The sequence below is a fragment of the Haematobia irritans genome, chromosome 3 (assembly GCF_050003625.1).
Source record: "Haematobia irritans isolate KBUSLIRL chromosome 3, ASM5000362v1, whole genome shotgun sequence".
NCBI lineage: Eukaryota > Metazoa > Arthropoda > Insecta > Diptera > Muscidae > Haematobia > Haematobia irritans.
Genome location: NC_134399.1, coordinates 119984537 through 120011205, shown reverse-complemented (window position 1 = coordinate 120011205; position 26669 = coordinate 119984537). Strand labels below are relative to the sequence as shown.

At 31.3% G+C, this 26669-nt stretch overlaps 1 protein-coding gene across 3 annotated transcripts in view; it reads right to left on the bottom strand.

Moving 5' to 3' along the window:
• Abca3 (ATP binding cassette subfamily A member 3) overlaps nucleotides 1–26669 on the bottom strand; it is a 177711-nt gene that overhangs the window by 22861 nt on the left and 128181 nt on the right. For all 3 annotated transcript variants that reach the window (XM_075299189.1, XM_075299188.1, XM_075299190.1), the window contains 5 exons: nucleotides 18263–18851; nucleotides 18051–18194; nucleotides 9323–10603; nucleotides 3432–3771; nucleotides 2822–3359 (listed from right to left, as the gene is read on the bottom strand). In XM_075299189.1, coding sequence (XP_075155304.1) covers nucleotides 2822–3359; nucleotides 3432–3771; nucleotides 9323–10603; nucleotides 18051–18194; nucleotides 18263–18851 — 2892 coding nt within the window. The remainder of the gene's footprint in view (nucleotides 1–2821; nucleotides 3360–3431; nucleotides 3772–9322; nucleotides 10604–18050; nucleotides 18195–18262; nucleotides 18852–26669) is intronic.

Genomic DNA, 26669 nt, shown 5'->3' with positions numbered 1-26669 from the left:
GATATGAGCCAATAAAGTTTTTCATATAAAAATTTAAATTTTTTAGGATTTGGGTGGAATTTTAAATTTTTGGGGAGTGGTCATGAATTAAGCTCCTTTTCGCTCTAGGACGCATAGTTTAGGAGATATGAGCAAAACAAGTTTTTCATATAAAATTTTCCATTTTTTCAGAATTTGGATAGAATTTTCGATTTTGTGGGGTAGGTCATGAATTAAGCTCCTTTTCGCTCTAGGACGCATAGTTTAGGAGATATGAGCAAAACAAGTTTTTCATATAAAAATTTAACTTTTTTCAGGGTTTTGATGGAATTTTAAATTTGTGGGGGGTGATCACGAATTAATCTCCTTTTCGCTCTAGGACGCATAGTTTAGGAGATATGAGCAAAAGAAGTTTTTCATATAAAAATTTCAGATTTTTTAGGATTTGGGTGGAATTTTTGATTTTTTGGGGGGTGGTCACGAATTATCGTCCTTTCCTTTTATTTCTATAGACAATTTTGTCAAAATTTTATTTCTATACAAAATTTTATTTCTATAGAAAATTTTGTCAAAATTTTATTTTTATAGAAAAGTTTGTCAAAATTTTATTTTTATAGAAAAGTTTGTCAAAATTTTATTTCTATAGAAAATTTTGTCAAAATTTTATTTCTATAGAAAATTTTGTCAAAATTTTATTTCTATAGAAAATTTTGTCAAAATTTTATTTCTATAGAAAATTTTGTCAAAATTTTATTTCTATAGAAAATTTTATAAAAATTTTATTTTTATAGTAAATTTTGTCAAAATTTTATTTTTATACAAAATTTTGTCAAAATTTTATTTTTATAGAAAATTTTGTCAAAATTTTATTTCTGTAGACAATTTTGTCAAAATTTTATTTCTATAGACAATTTGGTAAAAATTTTATTTCTATAGAAAATTTTGTCAAAATTTGATTTCGAGATAAAATTTTGTCAACATTTTATTTCTATAGAAAATTTTGTCGAATTTTTTCCACATTTTATTTCTATAGAAAGTTACGTCAACATTTTATTTCTATAGAAAATTTTGTCAAAATTTTATTTCTACAGAAAATTTTGTCAACATTTTTTTTTTCTATAGAAAATTTTGTCAACATTTTATTTCTATAGAAAATTTAAAATTTAAATTAAATTTCTATGAAAAATTTTTTTTCAAATTTTATTTCTATAAAAAATTTTGTCAAAATTTTATTTCTATAGAAAATTTTGTCAAAATTTTATTTCTATAGAAAATTTTGTCAAAATTTTATTCCTATAAGGAATTTTGTCAAAATTTGATTTCGAGAGAAAATTTTGTCAACATTTTATTTCTATAGAAAATTTTGTCCAATTGTTTCCACATTTTATTTCTATAGAAAGTTACGTCAACATTTTATTTCTATAGAAAATTTTGTCAAAATTGTATTTCTATAGGAAATTTTGTCAAAATTTTATTTCTGTAGAAAATTTTGTCAAAATTTTATTTCTATAGAAACTTATGTCAACATTATATTTCTATAGCAAATTTTGTCAAAATTTTATTTCTATAGAAGATTGTCAAAATTTTATTTCAACAGAAAATTTTGTCAACATTTTTTTTCTATAGGAAATTTTGTCAAAATTTTATTTCTATAGAAAATTTTGTCAACATTTTATTTTTATAGGAAATTTTGTCAAATTTTTTTTCTATAGAAACTTTTATCAAAATTTTATTTCTTTGAATGGTTTTTTTCAAATTTTCTTCAAATTTTTTTTTTCAAATTTTCAAAATTTCTATTTCTATAGAAATTTTATTTCTATAGAAAATTTTGTCAAAATTTTATTTCTATAGAAAATTCTGTCAAAATTTTATTCCTATTAGGATTTTCGTCAAAATTTTATTTCTATAGAAAATTTTGTCAACATTTTATTTCTATAAAAAATGTTTGTCAACATTTTCTTTCTATATAAAGTTTTGTCAAAATTTTATTTCTATAGAAAATTTTGTCAAAATTTTATTTCTACAGAAAATTTTGTCAAAATTTTATTTCTATAGAAAATTTTGTCAAAAGTTTTTGCAAAATCTACCAAAACATCAAGAATTCTACCATTCTACCAAATAGTAAAATATCTACCAACTGTGGCAACCGTAATTACTAGTCCATGAGTTACAAAAATATTACAGCAGACAGGTGATTGCTATTTTTAGCAGACTTTTTGCTATGAGTAAGTAATCATGTAACTCAAAAATAACCTGCAAAAGTAAATTTTTGCAAACCAAAGGCTTTTTGCTAAATCAATTTTAATTCCTGTTATTATAGCAGTAAATTATCTTTGAATAGCTGTATTTAAGTCAACTGGGAACTAGGTAAACTAGGAAACTATTGAAAACAAAAATTAGATAAAAATGTTTGCTCTTTTTCGAAGCACTGTGCGTCGTTGCGACGATCGAGAATATCTCCCTTATTGGACGCTCCCATTCTATGGTAGAGGGTATAAAATTATTCTAGAGAATTTAATTCAGTAAATGTAAAATTAAATAAAAATCGGAAATACAAGATTCTCAATAGTAAAGAATATTGGCATTTGTAGATTCCATCATCTGGCTGGGCTTTAAAAAGGCCTCAACTTGTAAGGATACACAGTTTTCTTAGCGAAAAAATGTTTTAGAATTTTCCCCAGGTTGCATCATCACAAAACAAAAAGCCGATAAAATGTCTGTGAAAAATTTCAGATATTTAATTGTTTTGTGAGTGCTATGTGCGTTGAGATTATCCAGCTAATATTTTGCAAACCATGTCATAGCAACAAAAGCATAACCATATAAATGTCGTCCAACTTACTTGATAATGGCATTATGTACTAAATTCACCGTCAATGGGGCCGTATGCAATGGCTGATTATTTAACCATGCTGTTATGGTATTATTGCCACGTATCGAAGCCGCTGCCAAATATCTTGAATTGATTCTCACTTGTATTTTACGACCCAAATCCAGAATATACTCGCTAAAAGTTTTCGTGCCAGTTACTTCCAAATCATAATCGCTTCCAAATGATTGAGCAATCGTTTTATATTGGCTTGAGATGGCGGCCATTAAAGGATTGCTAGCAACATCCGGAGCTGTTTCCAAAACAGTAACAGCCACGGGATACTGGGTCAAACTCATTGTCATCGGCTCCAATGGCTTGAATGTACCCTGTGTTCTTGCGATTATGATGGTCATAATAACAAAAAATATTGGCATTATATTTTGTATTAAAAAGAGTAATTTGTTACGCCACGTGTGTAGAGCTTTCTTCAAGATCATGGCATCCCATTGATTTTTCAGCAAATTGGCACCTTTTAGTAGATGGGCATTTTCAGAGAATAAACGATCAGCTGTAAAGAAAGAGAGAGCGAGAGGAGGAATACATTATTTAACATTTTCCGATATTCATCTATAGGACTTACATGTTATTGACTCTACATCATCATCATGATAACCATTGGCCCCATTCATTCGGGCACTTGTCTCTTTTGTTGTATCCCCATTTGCATTCGAGTCTTCAGCACCAACTTTCATAAAGACTTCTTCGAGAGATGTTATACCTATGCCATAGCCATTTAATCGTAAATTATCCGATTCCCTTTCCAAATCTCCAAACATATCCTCAAAGATATGAGAATACTTATCAGGCAATTGATAGGATAACTCGGCGCCTATATCAGCTTCTGGTTTTAAGTCTGGTATGTATTTTTGGAGAAGTGCCGTCAATTCATCGGCTTTACAGCCTTCACGTTTCACACAGATCTGTAATGAGAAGAAATTTTTGGTTCATTTTTTATTCATTTCTTATTGCATTCAAAAATTATTTCCGGTGCCTTCAATGACTATAAATATTACGACAATCGGCGCGTGACAAAATACGTTCGGATAATTTGACGCTAATAATCAGAACTATTTGAATTCCCAAATACGACATTACTGTGATAATATCACAGTACGAAAACTCCATGAAACCCATAATATGCCCCACAATCAAAAGAAGCATCAGTAATACGAATTTCTTTCAATCCAAGGTATACACAGTCAAAGTTCAATTTTGTTGCCCTCTCCATCTTAGACTCCATAACAATTGTCAACTGTGATGGGATATATACACGGTTGCCATTCGTACCAAAAATAATCTACCAAAATTTGAATAAAATTTTACCATAATCTACCAAATTAAAAAAATCTCATTTTGAAGGTTCTGATCAAATCTTTGAAAAAAAAAATTTCAAATATATGAATGATCCTTCGTATTATCGAACATTTTTTGGGTGTATAAATACCCTCGAATTGTAAATGTGTCAAATTTTATATTGTTAACGATTTTAGTTTGCACCAACAAAAGGGAAAATTGGTACTTCTACAAAAGGGAGATCTTACTCATAATGGACTTCGATAGTACGAACATTAACAGTTTTAAAGATAGCGAATTATAAAAAATTTTCTCAAAATTTTATTTCTATAGAAAATGTTGTCCACACTTTTGTTTGCATAGAAAATTTTCTCAACATTTTATTTCTATGGGAAATTTTGTTACAATTTTATTACTATAGAAAAGTTTGTCAAAATTTTATTTCTATAAAAAAGTTTGTCAAAATTTTATTTCTATAGATAATTTTGTCAAACTTTTTTTAAAGAAAATTTTTTAAAAATTTTATTTCTATAAAAAATTTTGTCAAAATATTATTTTATAGAAATTTTTGTAAAAATTGTATTTCTATAGAAAATTTTGTAAAAATTTTATTTCTATACACTCATAGAAAAAAGTCTGCTAAAAACAGCAGTCGATGTCTGCTGTTATAAAGGGTGATTCTTTTGAGGTTAGGATTTTCATGCATTAGTATTTGACAGATCACGTGGGATTTCAGACATGGTGTCAAAGAGAAAGATGCTCAGTATGCTTTGACATTTCATCATGAATAGACTTACGATCTGCCACAACGTCGAATTTTCAGTGAATGGGCCCTAGAAAAGTTGGCAGAAAATCCGCTTTTTTATCGACAAATTTTGTTCAGCGATGAGGCTCATTTCTGGTTGAATGGCTACGTAAATAAGCAAAATTGCCGCATTTGGAGTGAAGAGCAACCAGAAGCCGTACAAGAACTGCCCATGCATCCCGAAAAATGCACTGTTTGGTGTGGTTTGTACGCTGGTGGAATCATTGGACCGTATTTTTTCAAAGATGCTGTTGGACGCAACGTTACGGTGAATGGCGATCGCTATCGTTCGATGCTAACAAACTTTTTGTTGCCAAAAATGGAAGAACTGAACTTGGTTGACATGTGGTTTCAACAAGATGGCGCTACATGCCACACAGCTCGCGATTCTATGGCCATTTTGAGGGAAAACTTCGGAGAACAATTCATCTCAAGAAATGGACCGGTAAGTTGGCCACCAAGATCATGCGATTTGACGCCTTTAGACTATTTTTTGTGGGGCTACGTCAAGTCTAAAGTCTACAGAAATAAGCCAGCAACTATTCCAGCTTTGGAAGACAACATTTCCGAAGAAATTCGGGCTATTCCGGCCGAAATGCTCGAAAAAGTTGCCCAAAATTGGACTTTCCGAATGGACCACCTAAGACGCAGCCGCGGTCAACATTTAAATGAAATTATCTTCAAAAAGTAAATGTCATGGACCAATCTAACGTTTCAAATAAAGAACCGATGAGATTTTGCAAATTTTATGCGTTTTTAAAAAAAAAAAAGTTATCAAGCTCTTAACAAATCACCCTTTATTATTGTAATTCAGGGCCTAATGAACAACAATTTATAAAATATGTAGGTTTAGCCTTTTTTCCCCAAAGCATATTTAAGAACCAAAACTAGTTTTTGATATATTTTTGCCCTCTAATATACTTTCAAGTTCCTAAATACGCTCAGCAAACATTTTGCTGTTATGCCTCAATTCGATAAATAATTGAGGCATAACAGCAAACAATTCAGATTTTTGGTCAAATACTATAGATATTCATAAAATATTGTTTTAATTATGTTAGGATAGCTCCCAAGTTGACATTTTTATTTGTTTTAGCCAAAATAAAACATGTTTTAGTGTAATCGAGCTTAAAAAATAGCAGGAAATGTTTGCTATTTCAGCAAACAGTGACTGCTTTTTGCTGTTTCAGCAGACTTTTCTGCTGTCCCTACTAACAAATTTCTTTGGGTGCACAATCAAAAGAAGCCTCAGTCATACCAATTTCTTTCAATCCAAGGTATACACAGTCAAAGTTCGATTTTGTTGCCATCGCTACCTGAGACTCTATAACAATTGTCAACTGTGATGGGATATATACATGGTTGCTATTCATACCAAAAATAATCTACCAAAATTTGAATAAAATTTTACCATAATCTACCAAATTTACAAAATATCTCATTTTGAAGTTTCTGATCAAATCTTTCAAAAAAAAAATTCGCATATATGAATGATCGAAAATTTTTTGGGTGTATAAATACCCTCGAATTGTAAATGTGTCAAATTATATATTGTTAAAGATTTTTGTTTGCACCAACAAAAGGGAAAATTGGTACTTCTACAAAAGGGAGATCATACTCATAATGGACTTCGATAGTAAGAAATAATACGAATATTAACAGTTTTAAAGATAGCGAATTATAAAAAAATTTTCTCAAAATTTTATTTCTATAGAAAATGTTGTCCACACTTTTGTTTGCATAGAAAATATTCTCAACATTTTATTTCTATGGGAAATTTTGTTAAAATTTTATTATTATAGAAAATTTTGTCAAAACTTTATTTGTATAGAAAATTTTGTCAAAGTTTTATTTCTATAGAAAATTTTTCAAAAATTTATTTCTATAAAAAAGTTTGTCAAAATTTTATTTCTATAGAAAATTTTGTCAAACTTTTTTATTTTGTAGAAAATTTTGTCAAACTTTTTTTCCAAAGAAAATTTTGTCAAATCCAAATTTCTATTGAAAATTTTCTAAAAATTTTATTTCTATAGAAAATTTTGTCAAAATGTTATTTTATAGAAATTTTTGTAAAAATTGTATTTCTATAGAAAATTTTGTAAACATTTTATATCTGTAACAAATTTTTTTCAAATTTTATTTCTATAGGATATTTTGTTAAAATATTATTTCTAAAGAAACTATTGTCAGACTTTTTTTCTAGAGAAAATTTTGTCTAAATTTTATTTCCATAGAAAATGTTGTCAATTTTTTTTCAATAGAAAAATTTTTCATTTTTTTTTTTTAAGTTTTGTATTTAAAGAAAATTTTTTCAAAATTTTATTTCTATAGAAAATATTATCAAAATGTTTTTTCTATAGAAAATTTCGTCAATATGTTATTTGTTTAGACAATTTTGTCTAAATTTTATTTTCTATAGAAATTTTTTTTCTATAGAAAATTTTGTTAAAATTTTATTTTTAAAGAAAATTTTGTCAAAATTTTATTTCTATAGAGAATTTTGTTAAAATTTTATTTTTATAGAAAGTTTTGTAAACATTTTATTTTTATAGCAAATTTTGTGAAAATTTTATTTCCATAGAAAATGCTGTAAATTTTTTTTTGAAAGTTTGATCAATTTTTTTCAATAGAAAATTTTGTCAAAATTTTATTTCTATAGAAAAACCTTGTCTACATTTTATTTCCATTGGAAATGTTGTCATTTTTTTCTATAGAAAATTTTGTCAAAATTTCATTTCTATAGAAATTTTGTCAACATTTTATTTCTATAGAAAATTTTGGCAAAATATTATTTCTGTAGAAAATTTTGTCAAAATTTTATTTTTGTAGAAAATTTTGTCATTTTTTTCTATAGAAAATTTTATCAATTTTTTTTCTATAGAAAATTTTGTCAATATGTGATTCCTTTAGACCATTGTGTCAAAATTTTATTTCTATAGAGAATTTTGTCAAAATTTCATTTCTATAGAAAATTTCGTCAACATTTTTTTTTCTATAGAAAATTTTGTCAACATTTGTTTTCTATAGACAATTTTGTAAAAATTTAAGTTCTAAAGAAAATTTTGTCTCGATTTTATTTCTATAGAAAATTTTGTCAAAATTTTATTTCTTCTTTAAATTTTTTTCGATAGAAAATTTTATCAATTTTTTTCTATAGAAAATTTTGTCAAAATTTTATTTCTATAGACAATTTTGTCAAAATTTTATTCTTATAGAAAATTTTGTCAAAATTTTATTTCTATAGAAAATTTTGTCAAAATTTCATTTCCATAGAAAATGTTGTCAAAATTTCATTTCCATAGAAAATGTTGTCAAATTTTTTTTTTTAATTTATCAATTTTTTTATAGAAAATTTTGTCAATAAGACATTTCTATAGGAAATTTTGTCAACTTTTTTTGCTATAGAAAATTTTGTCAAAATTTTATTTCTATAGAAAAGTTTTGTCTACATTTTATTTCCATAGAAAATATTGTCAATTTTTTTTCTATAGAAAATTTTGTTAGAATTGTATTTTTTAAAGAAAATGTTGTCAAAATTTTATTTCTATAGAAAATTTTGTTAACATTTTATTTTTATAGAAAATTTTGTCAAAAATTTTTTTTCTATAGAAAATTTTGTCAAAATTTTATTTCTTTTTAAATTTTTTTTTATAGAATTTTTTTTTCTAGAAAATGTTATCAATTTTTTATTCTATAGAAAATTTTTTCAATATGTTATTCCTTTAGACCATTGTCTCAAAATTTTATCTCTATAGACAATTTTGTCAAAATTTTATTCCTATATAAATTTTTGTCAAAATTTTATTTCTATAGAAAATTTTGTCAAAATTTCATTTCTATAGAAAATTTCGTCAAAATTTTTTTCTATAGAAAATTTTGTCAAGATTTTAGTTCTATAGAAAATTTTATCTCGATTTTATTTCTATAGAAAATTTTGTCAAAATTTTATTTCTTCTTAAATTTTTTTTCTATAGAAAATTTTATCATATTTTTCTATAGAAAATTTTGTCAATATGTTATTCCTTTAGACAATTGTGTCAAAATTTTATCTCTATAGACAATTTTGTCAAAATTTTATTCCTATAGAAAATTTTGTCCAAATTATATTTCTATAGACAATTTTGTCAACATTTTTTTTCTATAGAAAATTTTGTCAACATTTGTTTTCTATAGAAAACGTTGCCAAAATTTTATTTCTATAGAAAATTGAAGTACCTCTTAGTTGGAGAGAAATGTAAAATCCAGCAAACAGTAAAACTTTTACCATTTTTGGTAAAATTCTACCAACTGTGGCAACCATGGATATATACCAAAAAATTTTGTATTTTGCCATCACTATACAGTTAGAAGAACAATTTGGATTTCGGACTTACCAATTTGTAACCAGATCCATATTTCTTTTTCAAAAAGAATGATGTACCATGACACTTCAATTCACCATCGCACATGATGGCTATACGATCACCCAAAACATCAGCTTCATCCATAAAATGTGTGGTCAAGAGAACAGTACGTCCTGCTTTCTCAGCTTGCAATAAATCCCATAGTTGACGACGTGCCGAAGGATCCATACCCGAACTAGGCTCATCACACATTACAACTTTCGTATTGCCTGTGAGAGCACAACAAACGGAAAGTTTACGTTTCATACCACCGGAAAGTTTACTCGATGCAACATTGGCTTTATCCTCCAATTCAATCATACGTATATACTTGTTAACCTCTTCGGTAATGGCCTCACCCTTGAGACCTTTCAAACGGCTGAAGAAAGTCAAATGATCCGCTACGGTAAGATCATCGAAGAGAACATTATGTTGTGGGCAAAGACCCAGGGACATGCGGGCACCTTCAATATTTGTACGTATATCGCTACCATTTATTATGGCCGTACCCGATGTAGGAGGAAACATGCCCGTTAACATGGATATTGTGGTTGTCTTGCCAGCACCATTGTGACCCAATAGTACGGTAATTTCATCTTCGTACATATTCAAGGATACTCCCTTCACTGCTTGCTTCTCACCAAAACGTTTCCTTAAATTTCTCACTTGCAAACCGATATGTTTGCCGGCAGGTTCTGGTTCAAATGCATCCGGGTTACGCCGTTCAATATGATCCTGTGGCATATCTTCCACACCAATGTAATCGTTTTCGCCAAACCAAAATTTGCGACTGAATATGAAATTCCATTTACGTGGTACCCCGTACTCGCCAGGGAATATTTGCTCAACATAGAGGCAAACCATTATATAGAGGACACATGAGGCCAACATCATCAGAATTACATAGCCCACTGTGAGGTCATCGTCTATATTCACCGGTGTGAATAGATTACTCCATTGTAAACCTTCACCCGTGCCCTCAAAAAGCATAATCAGCTTTAGCCCCAGACCCATGGCGGTATTTGAAATTAAACACCAACCCATTTTGGTGCCTAAACTCAATTCGTCATAGGTTTGATACATAAACGAGAAGGGCATGTATGCAATGAACCAGACCAAGCCAGTAACAGCGGCCGCAGTGCTGGCCTTTGAGAACATTGTGGCCATCATGAAACAGAAACAAATGCTCGTAATCACATAGATCAACATAAAGAAAAGCAAGGCTGACCAATCGGCATATGTAAGAACGGCAACATTATGGGACCATTGAATCTGAAAGAGAACAAATGGAAATAAAATGTTTTACCTTCATAGACCATATTATATACATAAGATAATAGTAGTAAATTTATGTGTCTATTTTGACAAGATGAAAATTTGTTTTAATTAAATTAAATGGTTCCATTAAAGTAAAAGTTGCAATAGACAAGAAGGTATGAGAGGCAATTTCCATAGACAATTGTCAAAATTTTATTTCTATAAATAATTTTGCCAAAATTTTATTTCTATAAATAATTTTGCCAAAATTTTATTTCTATAGAAAATTTTGTCAAAATTTTATTTCTATAGAAAATTTTGTCAAAATTTTATTTCTATAGAAAATTTTGTCAAAATTTTATTTCTATAGCAAATTTTGTCAAAATTTTATTTCTATAGAAAATTTTGTCAAAATTTTATTTCTATAGAAAATTTTGTAAAAATTTCATTTCTATAGAAAATTTTGTCAAAATTTTATTTCTATAGAAAATTTTGACAAAATTTTATTTCTATAGAAAATTTTGTCAAAATTTTATTTCTATAGACAATTTTATCAAAATTTTATTTCTATAGAAAATTTTGACAAAATTTTATTTCTATAGAAAATTTTGTCAAAATTTTATTTCTATAGAAAATTTTATCAAAATTTTATTTCTATAGAAAATTTTATCAAAATTTTATTTATATATAAAATGTCAAAATTTTATTTCTAGAGAAAATTATTACATTTCTATAGAAAGTTTTTGTCAAAATTTGATTTCTATAGAACATTTTGTCAAAATTTTATTTCTATAGAAAATTTTGTCAAAATTTTATTTCTATAGAAAATTTTGTCAAAATTTTATTTCTATAGAAAATTTTGTAAAAATTTTATTTCTATAGAAAATTTTGTCAAAATTTTATTTCTATAGAAAATTTTGTCAAAATTTTATTTCTATAGAAAATTTTGTCAAAATTTTATTTCTATAGAAAATTTTGTCAAAATTTTATTTCTATAGAAAATTTTGTAAAAATTTCATTTCTATAGAAAATTTTGTCAAAATTTTATTTCTATAGAAAATTTTGACAAAATTTTATTTCTATAGAAAATTTTGTCAAAATTTTATTTCTATAGACAATTTTATCAAAATTTTATTTCTATAGAAAATTTTGACAAAATTTTATTTCTATAGAAAATTTTGTCAAAATTTTATTTCTATAGAAAATTTTATCAAAATTTTATTTCTATAGAAAATTTTATCAAAATTTTATTTATATATAAAATGTCAAAATTTTATTTCTAGAGAAAATTATTACATTTCTATAGAAAGTTTTTGTCAAAATTTGATTTCTATAGAACATTTTGTCAAAATTTGATTTCTATAGAAAATTTTGTCAAAAATTTATTTCTATAGAAAATTTTGTCAAAAATTTATTTCTATATAAAATTTTGTCAACATTTTATTTCTATAGAAAATTTTGTCAAAATTTTATTTATATAAAAAATGTTGTCAAAATTTTATTTCTAGAGAAAATTATTACATTTCTATAGAAAGTTTTTGTCAAATTTTTATTTGTATAGAAAATTTTGTCAAAATTTTATTTCTATAGAAAATGTTGTCAAAATTTTATTTCTATAGAAATTTTGGTCTAAATTTCATTTCTTCACAAATTTTTGTATTTTTGTATTTCTATAGAAAATTTTGCCAAAATTTTATTTCTAAACAAATTTGTCAAATTTTGATTTCTTTAGAAAATTGTGTCAAAATTTTATTTCCAGAGGAAAGTTTGTGAAAATTTCATTTCTTGAGAAAATTTTGTAAACATTTTATTTCTTTAGAAAATCTTGTCAATACCTTATTTCTATAGAAAATTTGATCAAAATTTAATTTCTAAAGAAAATCTTGTCAAACTTTTATTTCTAGAAAAAATGTTGTCGAAAGTTTATTTCTATAGAAAATTTTGTCAAAATTTTTTTTCTATAGAAAATTTGGTCAAAATTTTATATCTAAAGAAAATCTTGTCAGAATTTTATTTCTAAAGAAAATTTTGTCAAAATTCTAGAATTTTACAAACTGTGGTAGAATTTTACAAACTGTGTGTGAGCGACTGCAGCTATAAAATGAGTAGCAGGGGCAGTTGGTTGGCGTTCGCCAAGGAGGTAAAACCGGATTTTAGTTGGAGCCGATTAAATCTCAGCCTCAAATAAAATTAAGTAAGTTTGCTTGCATATAATCTTCGTCGGACAAACTATTTCCCAGTTGCCTGCGAAGTAAAATCTTCTTCGGACACATTTTTTCTTTCTTTCCCCGCGCCTTCGAAGTCAAATCAAGTCAGTAGTCCTAGCCGTAGAAATGGTACCTCAAGATCCTATCGTGAGATTGAGACAACCTTAGGCAAAAGTGGGACCATCATACGTTCAATATTGCATGAACATTTGAGCGTCAAACATTTGTTCGCGTTGGATCCGACACAATTCGTCATTCGCTCAAAAAAGGCACGTGTCTATTGGTCGAAAGCAATGCTCCAAGTATACGATGGCCGTGCTTTAAAACAGGACTATGACATCGGGATATGTGATAAATCGTGGATGAGCCCGAAAGTAACAGCAGTCGACTGTATTTCCAAATGAGCCAAATGCAACAAAAGTTACTCGCTCACGAAACACTTCCAAGGAAATGGTGGCCTGTTTTTTCGGAAAAACTGGACTTGTCGCAATCGTACCACTACAACAACGTGGAATAGTCAATTCGGAGTGGTACGCAACCATTTGTTTGTCATTTGTCTTCTACGAAAACAGAAAAACCAACCGCCGAAGATTGATCACTCTTTACCACGACAATGCGAGCTCACGCACATCGACTCAAACAACTGCATTTTTGAGCACTCAAAACATCGATTTGAGGAGTCATCCGTTGTTCCATGTTCACCTTTCACAAATTACATTTTGATCTTGAAACATGTTTACAGTGATAAAATTCCTCCTCTGCCTATACACTGAAAAAAAAAAAATATTGTAGTGAGGCCAAAGATTTCGTGTCCTTAAAATACGAATCCAAATTTAGCTTAGCATAGAAGACGCATTTCGCTCATACAAAGTTTGTTTTCTTTGTCCAAAAGACGATAAGGTTTTCAGTGAAGTCATTTTATCCTTACAGTTAAGTCATTCAATTTAAAATTGAGTATCTTTAAATGAAAGACAATTTTGTTTGACTAAGGTCAAATTGGCTTTAAAAATTCTGAAAAACTCTTCAAAATTAAAATTGTTGACGTTTTGCATCTTCACTACAAAACAAAAAAGCGTTTAAAAATAGGAGATTTTTTCAACACTTAATTATACCCACCACCCTAGAATAGTGACGGGGGTATAATAAGTTTGTCATTCCGTTTGTAACACATCGAAATATCGATTTCCGACTATATAAAGTATATATATTCTTGATCAGGGAGATATTCTAAGACGATATAACGATGTCCGTCTGTCTGTCTGACTGTCTGTCTGTTGTAATCACGCTACAGTCTTCAATAATGAAGCAATCGTGCTGAAATTTTGCACAAACTCGTCTTTTGTCTGCAGGCAGGTCAAGTTCGAAGATGGGCTATATCGGTCCAGGTTTTGATATAGTCCCCATATAAACCGACCTCCCGATTTGGGGTCTTGGGCTTATAGAAATCGTAGTTTTTATCCAATTTGCCTGAAATTGGAAATCTAGAGGTATTGTAGGACCACAAATACGTGTGCCAAAAATTGTGAGTATCGATCCATATTTTGGTATAGCCCCCATATAGACCGATCTCCCGATTTTACTTCTTGGGCTTATAGAAATCGTATTTTTTATCCAATTTGCCTGAAATTTGAAATCTAGAGGTATTTTATGACCATAAAGAGGTGTGCCAAAAATGGTGAGTATCGGTCCATATTTTGGTATAGCCCCCATATAGACCGATCTCCCGATTTTACTTATTGGGCTTATAGAAACCGCAGTTTTTATCCAATTTATCTGAATTTGGAAATCAAAAGGTACTTTAGAACCGTAAAGAGGTGTGCCAAAAATGGTGAGCATCGGTCCATGTTTTGGTATGGTGCCCATCATTAGCGTAGCTAGACAATTTTCCTAGGGGGGGCTATAGCCCCCCTAGCTAAAAATTTATAGACTGAACTTATAGGTTCAATTAATGTTTTATTTCATAAAATTGAATAAAAATTTAGACATCAAAATAACTCGACAATTAATTTATTATAAAGCAACTAAAAGTAGTTCCACACTTTTCCCAGCAAAAAAAAATGTGAGTTGTTCTAAAGGCACAACTTTAAAAGTACTTCCAAAAATGTCCTCCATTATTTTAACTACATATTTTACTTACTTTCATATTTTAATGTGTAATTTTTTGTTTTCATTTTTTTCAAATAGTTAAAAAGAGTAAGAATAAATAAATTGGTACAAATTATTCAAACTTTGCCACAAAACTGATAAATCCATGATAGAAAAATCGAAATTTTGGAAATTATTCGAGGAAAAACGTTTCAAACAAGCGTCAGAATGCATTAAAAATTATAAAAACAATATAAAAATTATTTATTTGGGAAAATATCACAAAACTTTTTAATTCACATTCAAAACACTGAATTCGGATATCACCTTAAGAAGTGATGCAAATGCAGTGCAACGGCTGTTGAAATGGTGGACATTTGTCCTATGACAAGCTCATATTACATTCATTGCTTCTCCGCCAATTTTGCACCACTTTTAGACCCAAAAAGAACATTTTCACTACTTTTTTGGCAACGCTTTTTTACAGCATTATTAAGATATTCATTTATGAAACTAAATCAATCATAAGTTCAACCACAGCTTTATTTCATAAATATCTGACTTCAAACATTGCCATCGGCAACTGCTACCACAAACCAAGTAATTCGATTGTTCATGAAAGTCTTTAGCGGAACTTTGTGCGATTGTATATACTTGTTTAATTTTTATAAAAATTAAAAAAACTATTGACATTTATTGAAAAATGGAAAATCATAAATAGAGTTTCAAATTCTGGGGGGGGGGCTAAAATTTTTCTGGGGGGTCTAAGCCCCCTCCCCAGAGGCCTTCCTACGCTTATGGTGCCCATATAAACCGACCTCCCGATTTGGGGTCTTGGGCTTATAGAAACCGTAGTTTTTATCCAATTTGCCTGAAATTGGAAATGTAGATGTATTTTAGGACCATAAATAGGTGTGCCGAAAATGATGAGTATCGGTCCATATTTTGGTATAGCCCCCATATAGACCGATTTCCCGATTTTACTTCTTGGGCTTCTAGAATCCAAAGTTTTTATCCATTTTGCCTGAAATTGGAAATCTAGAGGTATTTTCGGGCCATAAAGAGGTGTGCCGAAAACGGTGAGTATCGGTCCATATTTTAGTATAGCCCCCATAAAAACGATTTCCAGATTTAACTCCTTGGGTTTCTAGAAACCGTAGTTTTTATCTGATTTGCCTGAAATTCTAAATATTCTGGTATTTGAGGCTCAGAAAAACGTGTATCGGATTAAGTTTTTATCGGTCCATTTGGTAATGCCTACATAAAGACCGACTTCACTTCTTGAGGGTGTAGAAGGCCAACTGATTATGAAAATTGTTTGAAACTCAATGTAAAATTTCCAAATTTTACTTCCCGGGTGAAAATCTACAGATTTAAGATTTCAAATCAAGACGTTATTTTATAATTTTCTTGCACACTTACAAGAGATGTTAATAATTCCTCTAAAACTCAAACAAAAATTGTTCTTATAAATCCAGAACCTGATATAGTCCTCATAGGTGAAATCTTTAAATTTATCTTCCGGAAGTGTCCTCAAGCCCTCCTGAAATTTCAAGGGAAACCCTAATATTCGGTTCATGGTGGTGGGTATTTAAGATTCGGCCCGGCCGAACTTACTGCTGTATATACTTGTTTTAAACTCTTTTCGACTTGAATAAAGCATAATGTATACTTGTAGTCGAGTCCGAATTGAGAAAGCTAAGTTTTCTATTCTGGGTGGTGAAATTCTGAGTCGATCTAAGCGTGTCCGCCCGTCCGTCCGTCTGTTGTAATCTCGCTAACTTCCGAACGCAACAAGCTATCGACTCGAAACTTGGCACAAGTAGTTGCTATTGATGTAGGTCGGATGGTATTGCAAATGGGCCATATCGGACCACTTTTACGTATAGCCCCATATAAACCGACGCTCAAATTTGGCTTTCAGAGCCTCTTGGAGAAGCAAAATTCATCCGATCCGGTAGAAATTTGGTACATGGTGTTAGTATATGGTCTCTAACAACCACACAAAAATTGGTCCATAATTATATATACCCCACATATAAACCAATCCCCAGATTTGGCTTGCGGAGCCTCTAAGAGAAGCAAATTTCATCCGATCCGGCTGAAATTGGGTACATGTTGTTAATACATGGTCTCTAACAACCACGCAAAAAATTGGTCCATATCGGTCCATAATTATATATAGCCCCCATATAAACCGATCCTCAGATTTGACCTCCGGAGCTCTTGGAGGAGCAAAATTCATCCAATCCGGTTGAAATTTGGTACGTGGTGAAACTTGGTACATTGCGCTAGTATATGGCCGCTAACAACCATGCCAAAATTGGTCCGTATCGGTCTATAGTTATATATAGCCGATCCCTAAAAATAGTCTACCAAAATTTTATTTCTATAGAAAATTTTGTCAAAATTTTATTACTATACAAAATTTTGTCAACATTTTATTTCTATAGAAAATTTCGTTAAAATTTTATTTCTATAGAAAATTTTGTCAAAATTTTATTACTATAGAAAATTTTTACAAGATTTTATTTCTATAGAAAATTTTGTCAAAATTTTATTTCTATAGAAAATTTTGTCAAAATTTTATTTCTATAGAAAATTTATTCAAAATTTTATTACTATAGAAAATTGTGTCAAAATTTTAATACTATACAATATTTTGTCAAGATTTTATTTCTATAGAATATTTTGTCAAAATTTTATTTCTATAGAAAATTTTGTCAAAATTGTATTTCTATAGAAAATTTTGTCAAAATTTTATTTCTATAGAAAATTTTGTCAAACCGAATTATTTACGTATTTAATCGGCCTTTTTTGTTTAATATATACCCCGTATGGACTAACTTGCAATTGAGAAGACGATGTTAAGAAATTTTAAGATACCTTGCAAGTGTTACCGCAACCCAATTAATTCGATTGTGGATGACAGTCTTTAGTACAAGTTTCTATGCAATCCATAGTGGAGGGTACATAAGATTCGGCCTGGCCGAACTTACTACCGTATATACTTTTTTAAAACTCAATTAAGACTTTAGTTGTAAAAATTTTCGTGTAATTTTTTTTTCTGTGTGCATTAAGAGCATCTACTATTGTCCCATTATATACGTTTGAAGTCTTTGTACATTTTTGTTAAAAGCAATTTTTGGAATACAAGCAAAGATACATACCTTCATAATAATCGTTATCAATATGGCCGATATAGTCAACATTACGAAGTTTTTACAAAACCAAGCCGTCCAATGGAGCCAATTATCCAAACCCATAATTTTCATAACTTCCTTCAATTGTTTCTCCTTTTCGGATGTGATGTACTAAAATCAAAAAAACAAAAACCACTTACTTATAGATCATTAGAATATATCCACGCAACTCTACTTACCCTCACAATATTTGAACATGGATATATAAAACTCAACAATATAATCAATGGTACAAAACTGGCCATACCCTCAAGAAGAGGATCATAAATATACGAAGGATAAGGATAACGTTGTAAATCCACACTGGGTAAATCATTGCGGTTCGTTACTAATTTTGTATAGGCCATTGATATGGCATGCTGAACCGGAATAAAACTTTCACGTAAATAACCCACTGGTATACCGCCATCTTGGGAAGTGGGATTACGAGGACCCGTCAAATCCAAGGGTAAAAATAATTTCATCGTCAGCCATGTTAAGCCCAGGTTCGATGTTGAAGTTCTCAATTCACTGGGATAACGCAGGGCATATGAGAGTTTTTGTGGATAGTCCTTCAGGTCGAAATAGTCATCATCGAATTCAACACCAACTAAATAATTATTCGAGACCATAGCGAATTGTAAGGCAGGTGAATCCGCATGCCCATGGCATGTGATATTTAAACTTTGAGCAGCAGCACATGCAATATTTTGTACATATTCATTATCAGGTGAATAATGCAGTTCGTATATGACTGGCTTTACAAATTCAATAATGGACATTTGATACCTATAGTGTGTGTGTGGGGGGGGGGGAGGGGGGAGATAAAATGAGAAGAAAACAATTTCATTAGTTTTAATTGATAAAATTTATTGGCATATATGTTATATGATTTCAACTACAACAAATCTACATATGAGTCATGATATTGTTATCCGATTAGTTTTGGGGGAGCATTTTCTAACTACGGGAGTTAAGTTGTTATGTTTTCTACTAAACTACTAACATTTTACAAAAATTATATTTGTCATGAATACGGTTAGAAATAAGTATGAGAAAAAATATTTTTTTTTTTTTAATTAAGAATCTAAAGCAAATATTTTATTTTAAAACATTTATCTTGAGAAGATAAAAAAATACTTTCCTCCGGAACGAAATACTAGACAAACGAAATTCTTTTTTTTTAATATAAAGTATTTTCATTAGGAACAAAAAAGAACTTCCCAGCAAACAAAAAAACGTCACCAAAAAAGTAGTGAAATGTTTCGTTTTGGATCCGAAAGTGGTGCAAAATTGGCCCAGAAGGGATGATCAAATTGTCATAGGACGAATAACCACAATTTTAAAAGCCATTGCACTGAATATGCATCACTTCTTAAAGCATGATGCGAATTCAGGGTTTTTAATCTGAATTCAGAAATTCTGTAATACTTAATCAAAAAAAATAATCTAATGATTTTTAATACATCCTAACGCTTATTGATAAACGTTTGAGCTCAAATACTTTCAAAAATTCGCAATTTTTCAAAAAAAAAAAAATTAATAATTTGCCCCAATTTATAATCTCTTACTGTGTTTTTAACATGCCTCGTGAGGAAATTGAACTAAATTGTACTCCACATTTTAGAGATTTTTACAAAGTGTTGTTAAAACAAGGAAAATTGAATGCCCTGATGTTTATACCCTGCGCCACACTGTGGAACAGGGTACTATAAGTTAGTGCATATGTTTGTAACACCCAGAAGGAGACGAGATAGATACATGGTGTCTTTGGCAATAATGCTCAGGGTGGGTCCCTGAGTCGATAGAACCATGTCCGTCTGTCCGTCCGTCCGTCCGTCTGTCTGTGAACACATTTTTGTGATCAAAGTCTAGGTCGCAATTTAAGTCCAATCGCCTTCAAATTTGGCACATGTTCCTAATTTGGGCCAGAATAGAACCCTATTGATTTTGGAAGAAATCGGTTCAGATTTAGATATAGCTCCCATATATATCTTTCGCCCGATATGCACTTATATGGACCCAGAAGCCAGAGTTTTATTCCGATTAGCTTGAAATTTTGAACAAGGAGTACAATTGGTAGTATAGTCATGTGTGCCAAATTTGATTGAAATCGGTTCAGCTTTAGATATAGCTTCCATATATATTTTTCGCCCGATATGGACTTATATGGCCCCAGAAGCCAGAGTTTTGGCCGAATTTGGTTGAAATTTTGTACTAGGAGTACAATTAGTAGTAGAGTCAAGTGTGCAAAATTTGATTGAAATCGGTTCAGATTTAGATATAGCTCCCATATATATCTTTCGCCCGATATGGACTAATATGGTCCTAAAAGCCAGAGTTTTGGCCCAATTTGGTTGAAATTTTGCACAGGACGTAGATTTAGCATTGTAGCTATGCGTGCCAAATTTGGTTGAAATCGATTCAGATTTAGATATAGCTCCCATATATATCTTTCGCCCGATATGCACTTATATGGACCCAGAAGCCAGAGTTTTATTCCGATTAGCTTGAAATTTTGAACAAGGAGTACAATTGGTAGTATAGTCATGTGTGCCAAATTTGATTGAAATCGGTTCAGATTTAGATATAGCTTCCATATATATTTTTCGCCCGATATGGACTTATATGGTCCCAGAAGCCAGAGATTTGGCCCAATTTGGTTGAAATTTTGTACTAGGAGTACAATTAGTAATATAGTCATGTGTGCCAAATTTTATTGAAATCGGTTCAGATTTAGATATAGCTCACATATATATGTTTTTCTGATTTCGACAAAAATTGTCAAAATACCAACATTTGCCTTGTTAAATCGCCACTGCTTAGTCGAAAACTTGTCAAAATGACTCTAATTTTCCTAAACTTCTAATACATATGTATCGAGCGATAAATCATAAATAAACTTTTGCGAAGTTTCCTTAAAATTGCTTCAGATTTAAATGTTTCCCATATTTATACCCTGCTCCACACTGTGGAACAGGGTATTATAAGTTAGTGCATATGTTTGCAACACCCAGAAGGAGACGAGATAGACACATGGTGTCTTTGGCAAAAATGGTCAGGGTGGGCTCCTGAGTCGATATAGCCATGTCCGTCTGTCCGTGAATACATTTTGTAATCAAAGTCTAGGTCGCAGTTTTAGTTCAATCGACTTCAAATTTGGCACAAGTATGTGTTTTGGCTCAGAATAGATCCCTATTGATTTTGGAAGAAATCGGTTCAGATTTAGATATAGCTCCCATATATATATTTCGCCCGATATGGACCTATATGGCCCCAGAAGCCAGAGTTTTACCCTAATTGGCTTAAAATTTTGCACAAGAAGAACAATTAGTACTATAGTCAAGTGTGCCAAATTTCATTGAAATCGGTTCAGATATAGATATAGCTGCCGTATATATCTTTCGCCCGATATGCACTAATACGGTCCCAGAAGCCAGAGTTTTACCCCAATTAGGTTGAAATTTTGCACAGGGAGTAGAATTAGCAGTGTAGTCAAGTGTGCAAAATTTTATTGAAATCGGTTCAGATTTAGATATAGCTCCCATATATATCGTTCGCCCGATTTACACTCATATGACCACAGAGGCCAATCTTTAGCTCCGATTTAGTTGAAATTTTGCACTGGGAGTAGAATTAGCATTGTAGCTATGCGTGCCAAATTTGGTTGAAATCGGTTCAGATTTAGATATATCTCCCATATATAGCTTTCGCCCGATTTACACTCATATGACCACAGAGGCAATTTTTTTGCTCCGATTTAGTTGAAATTTTGCACGGGGAGTAGAATTAGCATTGTGGCTATGCGTGCCAAATTTGGTTGAAATCGGTTCAGATTTAGATATAGCTCCCATATAAAGGGTGATTTGTTAAGAGCTTGATAACTTTTTTTAAAAAAAAAAACGCATAAAATTTGCAAAATCTCATCGGTTCTTTATTTGAAACGTTAGATTGGTCCATGACATTTACTTTTTGAAGATAATTTCATTTAAATGTTGACCGCGGCTGCGTCTTAGGTGGTCCATTCGGAAAGTCCAATTTTGGGCAACTTTTTCGAGCATTTCGGCCGGAATAGCCCGAATTTCTTCGGAAATGTTGTCTTCCAAAGCTGGAATAGTTGCTGGCTTATTTCTGTAGACTTTAGACTTGACGTAGCCCCACAAAAAATAGTCTAAAGGCGTCAAATCGCATGATCTTGGTGGCCAACTTACCGGTCCATTTCTTGAGATGAATTGTTCTCCGAAGTTTTCCCTCAAAATGGCCATAGAATCGCGAGCTGTTTGGCATGTAGCGCCATCTTGTTGAAACCACATGTCAACCAAGTTCAGTTCTTCCATTTTTGGCAACAAAAAGTTTGTTAGCATCGAACGATAGCGATCGCCATTCACCGTAACGTTGCGTCCAACAGCATCTTTGAAAAAATACGGTCCAATGATTCCACCAGCGTACAAACCACACCAAACAGTGCATTTTTCGGGATGCATGGGCAGTTCTTGAACGGCTTCTGGTTGCTCTTCACTCCAAATGCGGCAATTTTGCTTATTTACGTAGCCATTCAACCAGAAATGAGCCTCATCGCTGAACAAAATTTGTCGATAAAAAAGCGGATTTTCTGCCAACTTTTCTAGGGCCCATTCACTGAAAATTCGACGTTGTGGCTCGTTAGTAAGTCTATTCATGATAAAATGTCAAAGCATACTGAGCATCTTTCTCTTTGACACCATGTCTGAAATCCCACGTGATCTGTCAAATACTAATGCATGAAAATCCTAACCTCAAAAGAATCACCCTTTATATGTTTTTCTGATTTCGACAAAAATGGTCAAAATAAAGGGTGATTTGTTAAGAGCTTGATAACTTTTTTTAAAAAAAAAACGCATAAAATTTGCAAAATCTCATCGGTTCTTTATTTGAAACGTTAGATTGGTCCATTACATTTACTTTTTGAAGATAATTTCATTTAAATGTTGACCGCGGCTGCGTCTTAGGTGGTCCATTCGGAAAGTCCAATTTTGGGCAACTTTTTCGAGCATTTCGGCCGGAATAGCCCGAATTTCTTCGGAAATGTTGTCTTCCAAAGCTGGAATAGTTGCTGGCTTATTTCTGTAGACTTTAGACTTGACGTAGCCCCACAAAAAATAGTCTAAAGGCGTCAAATCGCATGATCTTGGTGGCCAACTTACCGGTCCATTTCTTGAGATGAATTGTTCTCCGAAGTTTTCCCTCAAAATGGCCATAGAATCGCGAGCTGTGTGGCATGTAGCGCCATCTTGTTGAAACCACATGTCAACCAAGTTCAGTTCTTCCATTTTTGGCAACAAAAAGTTTGTTAGCATCGAACGATAGCGATCGCCATTCACCGTAACGTTGCGTCCAACAGCATCTTTGAAAAAATACGGTCCAATGATTCCACCAGCGTACAAACCACACCAAACAGTGCATTTTTCGGGATGCATGGGCAGTTCTTGAACGGCTTCTGGTTGCTCTTCACTCCAAATGCGGCAATTTTGCTTATTTACGTAGCCATTCAACCAGAAATGAGCCTCATCGCTGAACAAAATTTGTCGATAAAAAAGCGGATTTTCTGCCACTGATTTTGGTAATAAAATTCAATGATTTGCAAGCGTTGCTCGTTAGTAAGTCTATTCATGATGAAATGTCAAAGCATACTGAGCATCTTCCTCTTTGACACCATGTCTGAAATCCCACGTGATCTGTCAAATACTAATGCATGAAAATCCTAACCTCAAAAGAATCACCCTTTACCAACATTTTCCTTGTAAAATCGCCACTGTTTAGTCGAAAAGTTGTAAAAATGACTCTAATTTTCCTAACCTTCTAATACATGTATATCGAGCGATAAATCATAAATAAACTTTTGCGAAGTTTCCTTAAAATTGCTTCAGATTTAAATGTTTCCCATATTTTTTTACTAACATTGTGTTCCACCCTAGTGCATTAGCCGACTTAAATTTTGAGTCTATAGATTTTGTAGAGGTCTATCAAATTGTGTCTAGATCGAGTGATATTTAAATGTATGTATTTGGGACAAACCTTTATATATAGCCCTCAACACATTTGACGGATGTGATATGGTATCGAAAATTTAGATCTACAAAGTGGTGCAGGGTATAATATAGTCGGGCCCGCCCGACTTTAGACTTTCCTTACTGGTTTTTTACTAAAATTGTGTTCCACCCTAGTGCATTAGCCAACTTAAATTTTGAGTCTATAGATTTGGTAAAAGTCTATCAAATTCTGTCCAAATCGAGTGATATTTAAATGTATGTATTTGGGACAAACCTTTATAAAGGGTGATTCTTTTGAGGTTAGGATTTTCATGCATTAGTATTTGACAGATCACGTGGGATTTCAGACATGGTGTCAAAGAGAAAGATGCTCAGTATGCTTTGACATTTCATCATGAATAGACTTACTAACGAGCAACGCTTGCAAATCATTGAATTTTATTACCAAAATCAGTGTTCGGTTCGAAATGTGTTTCGCGCTTTACGTCCGATTTATGGTCTACATAATCGACCAAGTGAGCAATACGTAAATAAGCAAAATTGCCGCATTTGGAGTGAAGAGCAACCAGAAGCCGTTCAAGAACTGCCCATGCATCCCGAAAAATGCACTGTTTGGTGTGGTTTGTACGCTGGTGGAATCATTGGACCGTATTTTTTCAAAGATGCTGTTGGACGCAACGTTACGGTGAATGGCGATCGCTATCGTTCGATGCTAACAAACTTTTTGTTGCCAAAAATGGAAGAACTGAACTTGGTTGACATGTGGTTTCAACAAGATGGCGCTACATGCCACACAGCTCGCGATTCTATGGCCATTTTGAGGGAAAACTTCGGAGAACAATTCATCTCAAGAAATGGACCGGTAAGTTGGCCACCAAGATCATGCGATTTGACGCCTTTAGACTATTTTTTGTGGGGCTACGTCAAGTCTAAAGTCTACAGAAATAAGCCAGCAACTATTCCAGCTTTGGAAGACAACATTTCCGAAGAAATTCGGGCTATTCCGGCCGAAATGCTCGAAAAAGTTGCCCAAAATTGAACTTTCCGAATGGACCACCTAAGACGCAGCCGCGGTCAACATTTAAATGAAATTATCTTCAAAAAGTAAATGTCATGGACCAATCTAACGTTTCAAATAAAGAACCGATGAGATTTTGCAAATTTTATGCGTTTTTTTTTTAAAAAAAAGTTATCAAGCTCTTAACAAATCACCCTTTATATAGCCCCCAACACATTTGACGGATGTGATATGGTATCGAAAATTTAGATCTACGAAGTGGTGCCGGCCCCGCCCGACTTTAGACTTTCCTTACTTGTTTTTAACTGCATTGCATCCTCTCATAGAAACAAGTAAGAGCATAGTTAAGTTCGGCCCAGCCAAAGCTTAAATACCCACCACCCATGGAAATGCAGAGAAATTCTATTAACATTGGCATAACATTTTTTTTATTAAATCAAAAATCCTCGATTTTTATTTATATACACAAAAGAAAATATTTTTTGGCTTCAATCACAAAATGAATGTGTCCAATTAATTTTTAATTGAAATGTCTTCAATCACAGAAATGTTAGAATCAATTAAAAAACAAGTATAAGTTCGGCCAGGCCGAAAGCCGGTCATCAATAATTGAATTACTTGGGTTGCGGCCGATAGCAAGGCATCTTAAAACTTCTTAACATCATCTTCTAAATTGTAAGTTAGTCCATGCTGTATATATTGTAGACAAAAGAAAGGTCGATTAAATACGTATATATTCAGTTCTTGACCGGTATATATAGAAAAGAAATAATTACGAACCGATATGAACTTTTGTGTGGTAATTATAGAGCCGGAATTGAAATATGGGGGTCGCTTTATATGGGGGGCTATATACAATTATGAACACGAGTCTACCAAAAATGGCAGATTTTTTACTGTTTGGTAGAATGGTAGAATTCTTGATGTTTTGAAAGATTTTGCAAAACATTCCTCTCCAACTAAGAGGTGCTTCATAAATTTCTATAGAAATAATATTTTGACAAAATTTTCTACAGAAATAAAGTTCTGACAAAATTTTCTATAGAAATAAATTTTTGACAAAATTTTCTATAGAAATTATATTTTGACAAAATTTCCTAAAGAAATAAAATGTTGACAAAATTTTCTATAGAAAAACAAGTAAGGAAAGTCCAAAGTCGGGCGGAGCCGACTATATTATACCCTGCACCACTTTGTAGATCTAAATTTTCGATACCATATCACATCCGTCAAATGTGTTGGGTAATATATATAAAGGTTTGTCCCAAATACATACATTTAAATATCACTAGATCTGGACAGAATTTGATAGACTTCTACAAAATCTATAGACTCAAAATTTAAGTCGGCTAATGCACTAGGGTGGAACATAATGTTCGTAAAAAAATAAAATATGGGAAACATTTAAATCTGAAGCAATTTTAAGGAAACTTCGCAAAAATTTTTTTTTATGATTATCGCTCGATATATATGTATTTGACGAAAAGGAAAATTACAGTCCTTTTTACTAGTTTTCGACTAAGCAGAGGCGATTTTAAAAGGGAAAATGTTGGTATTTTG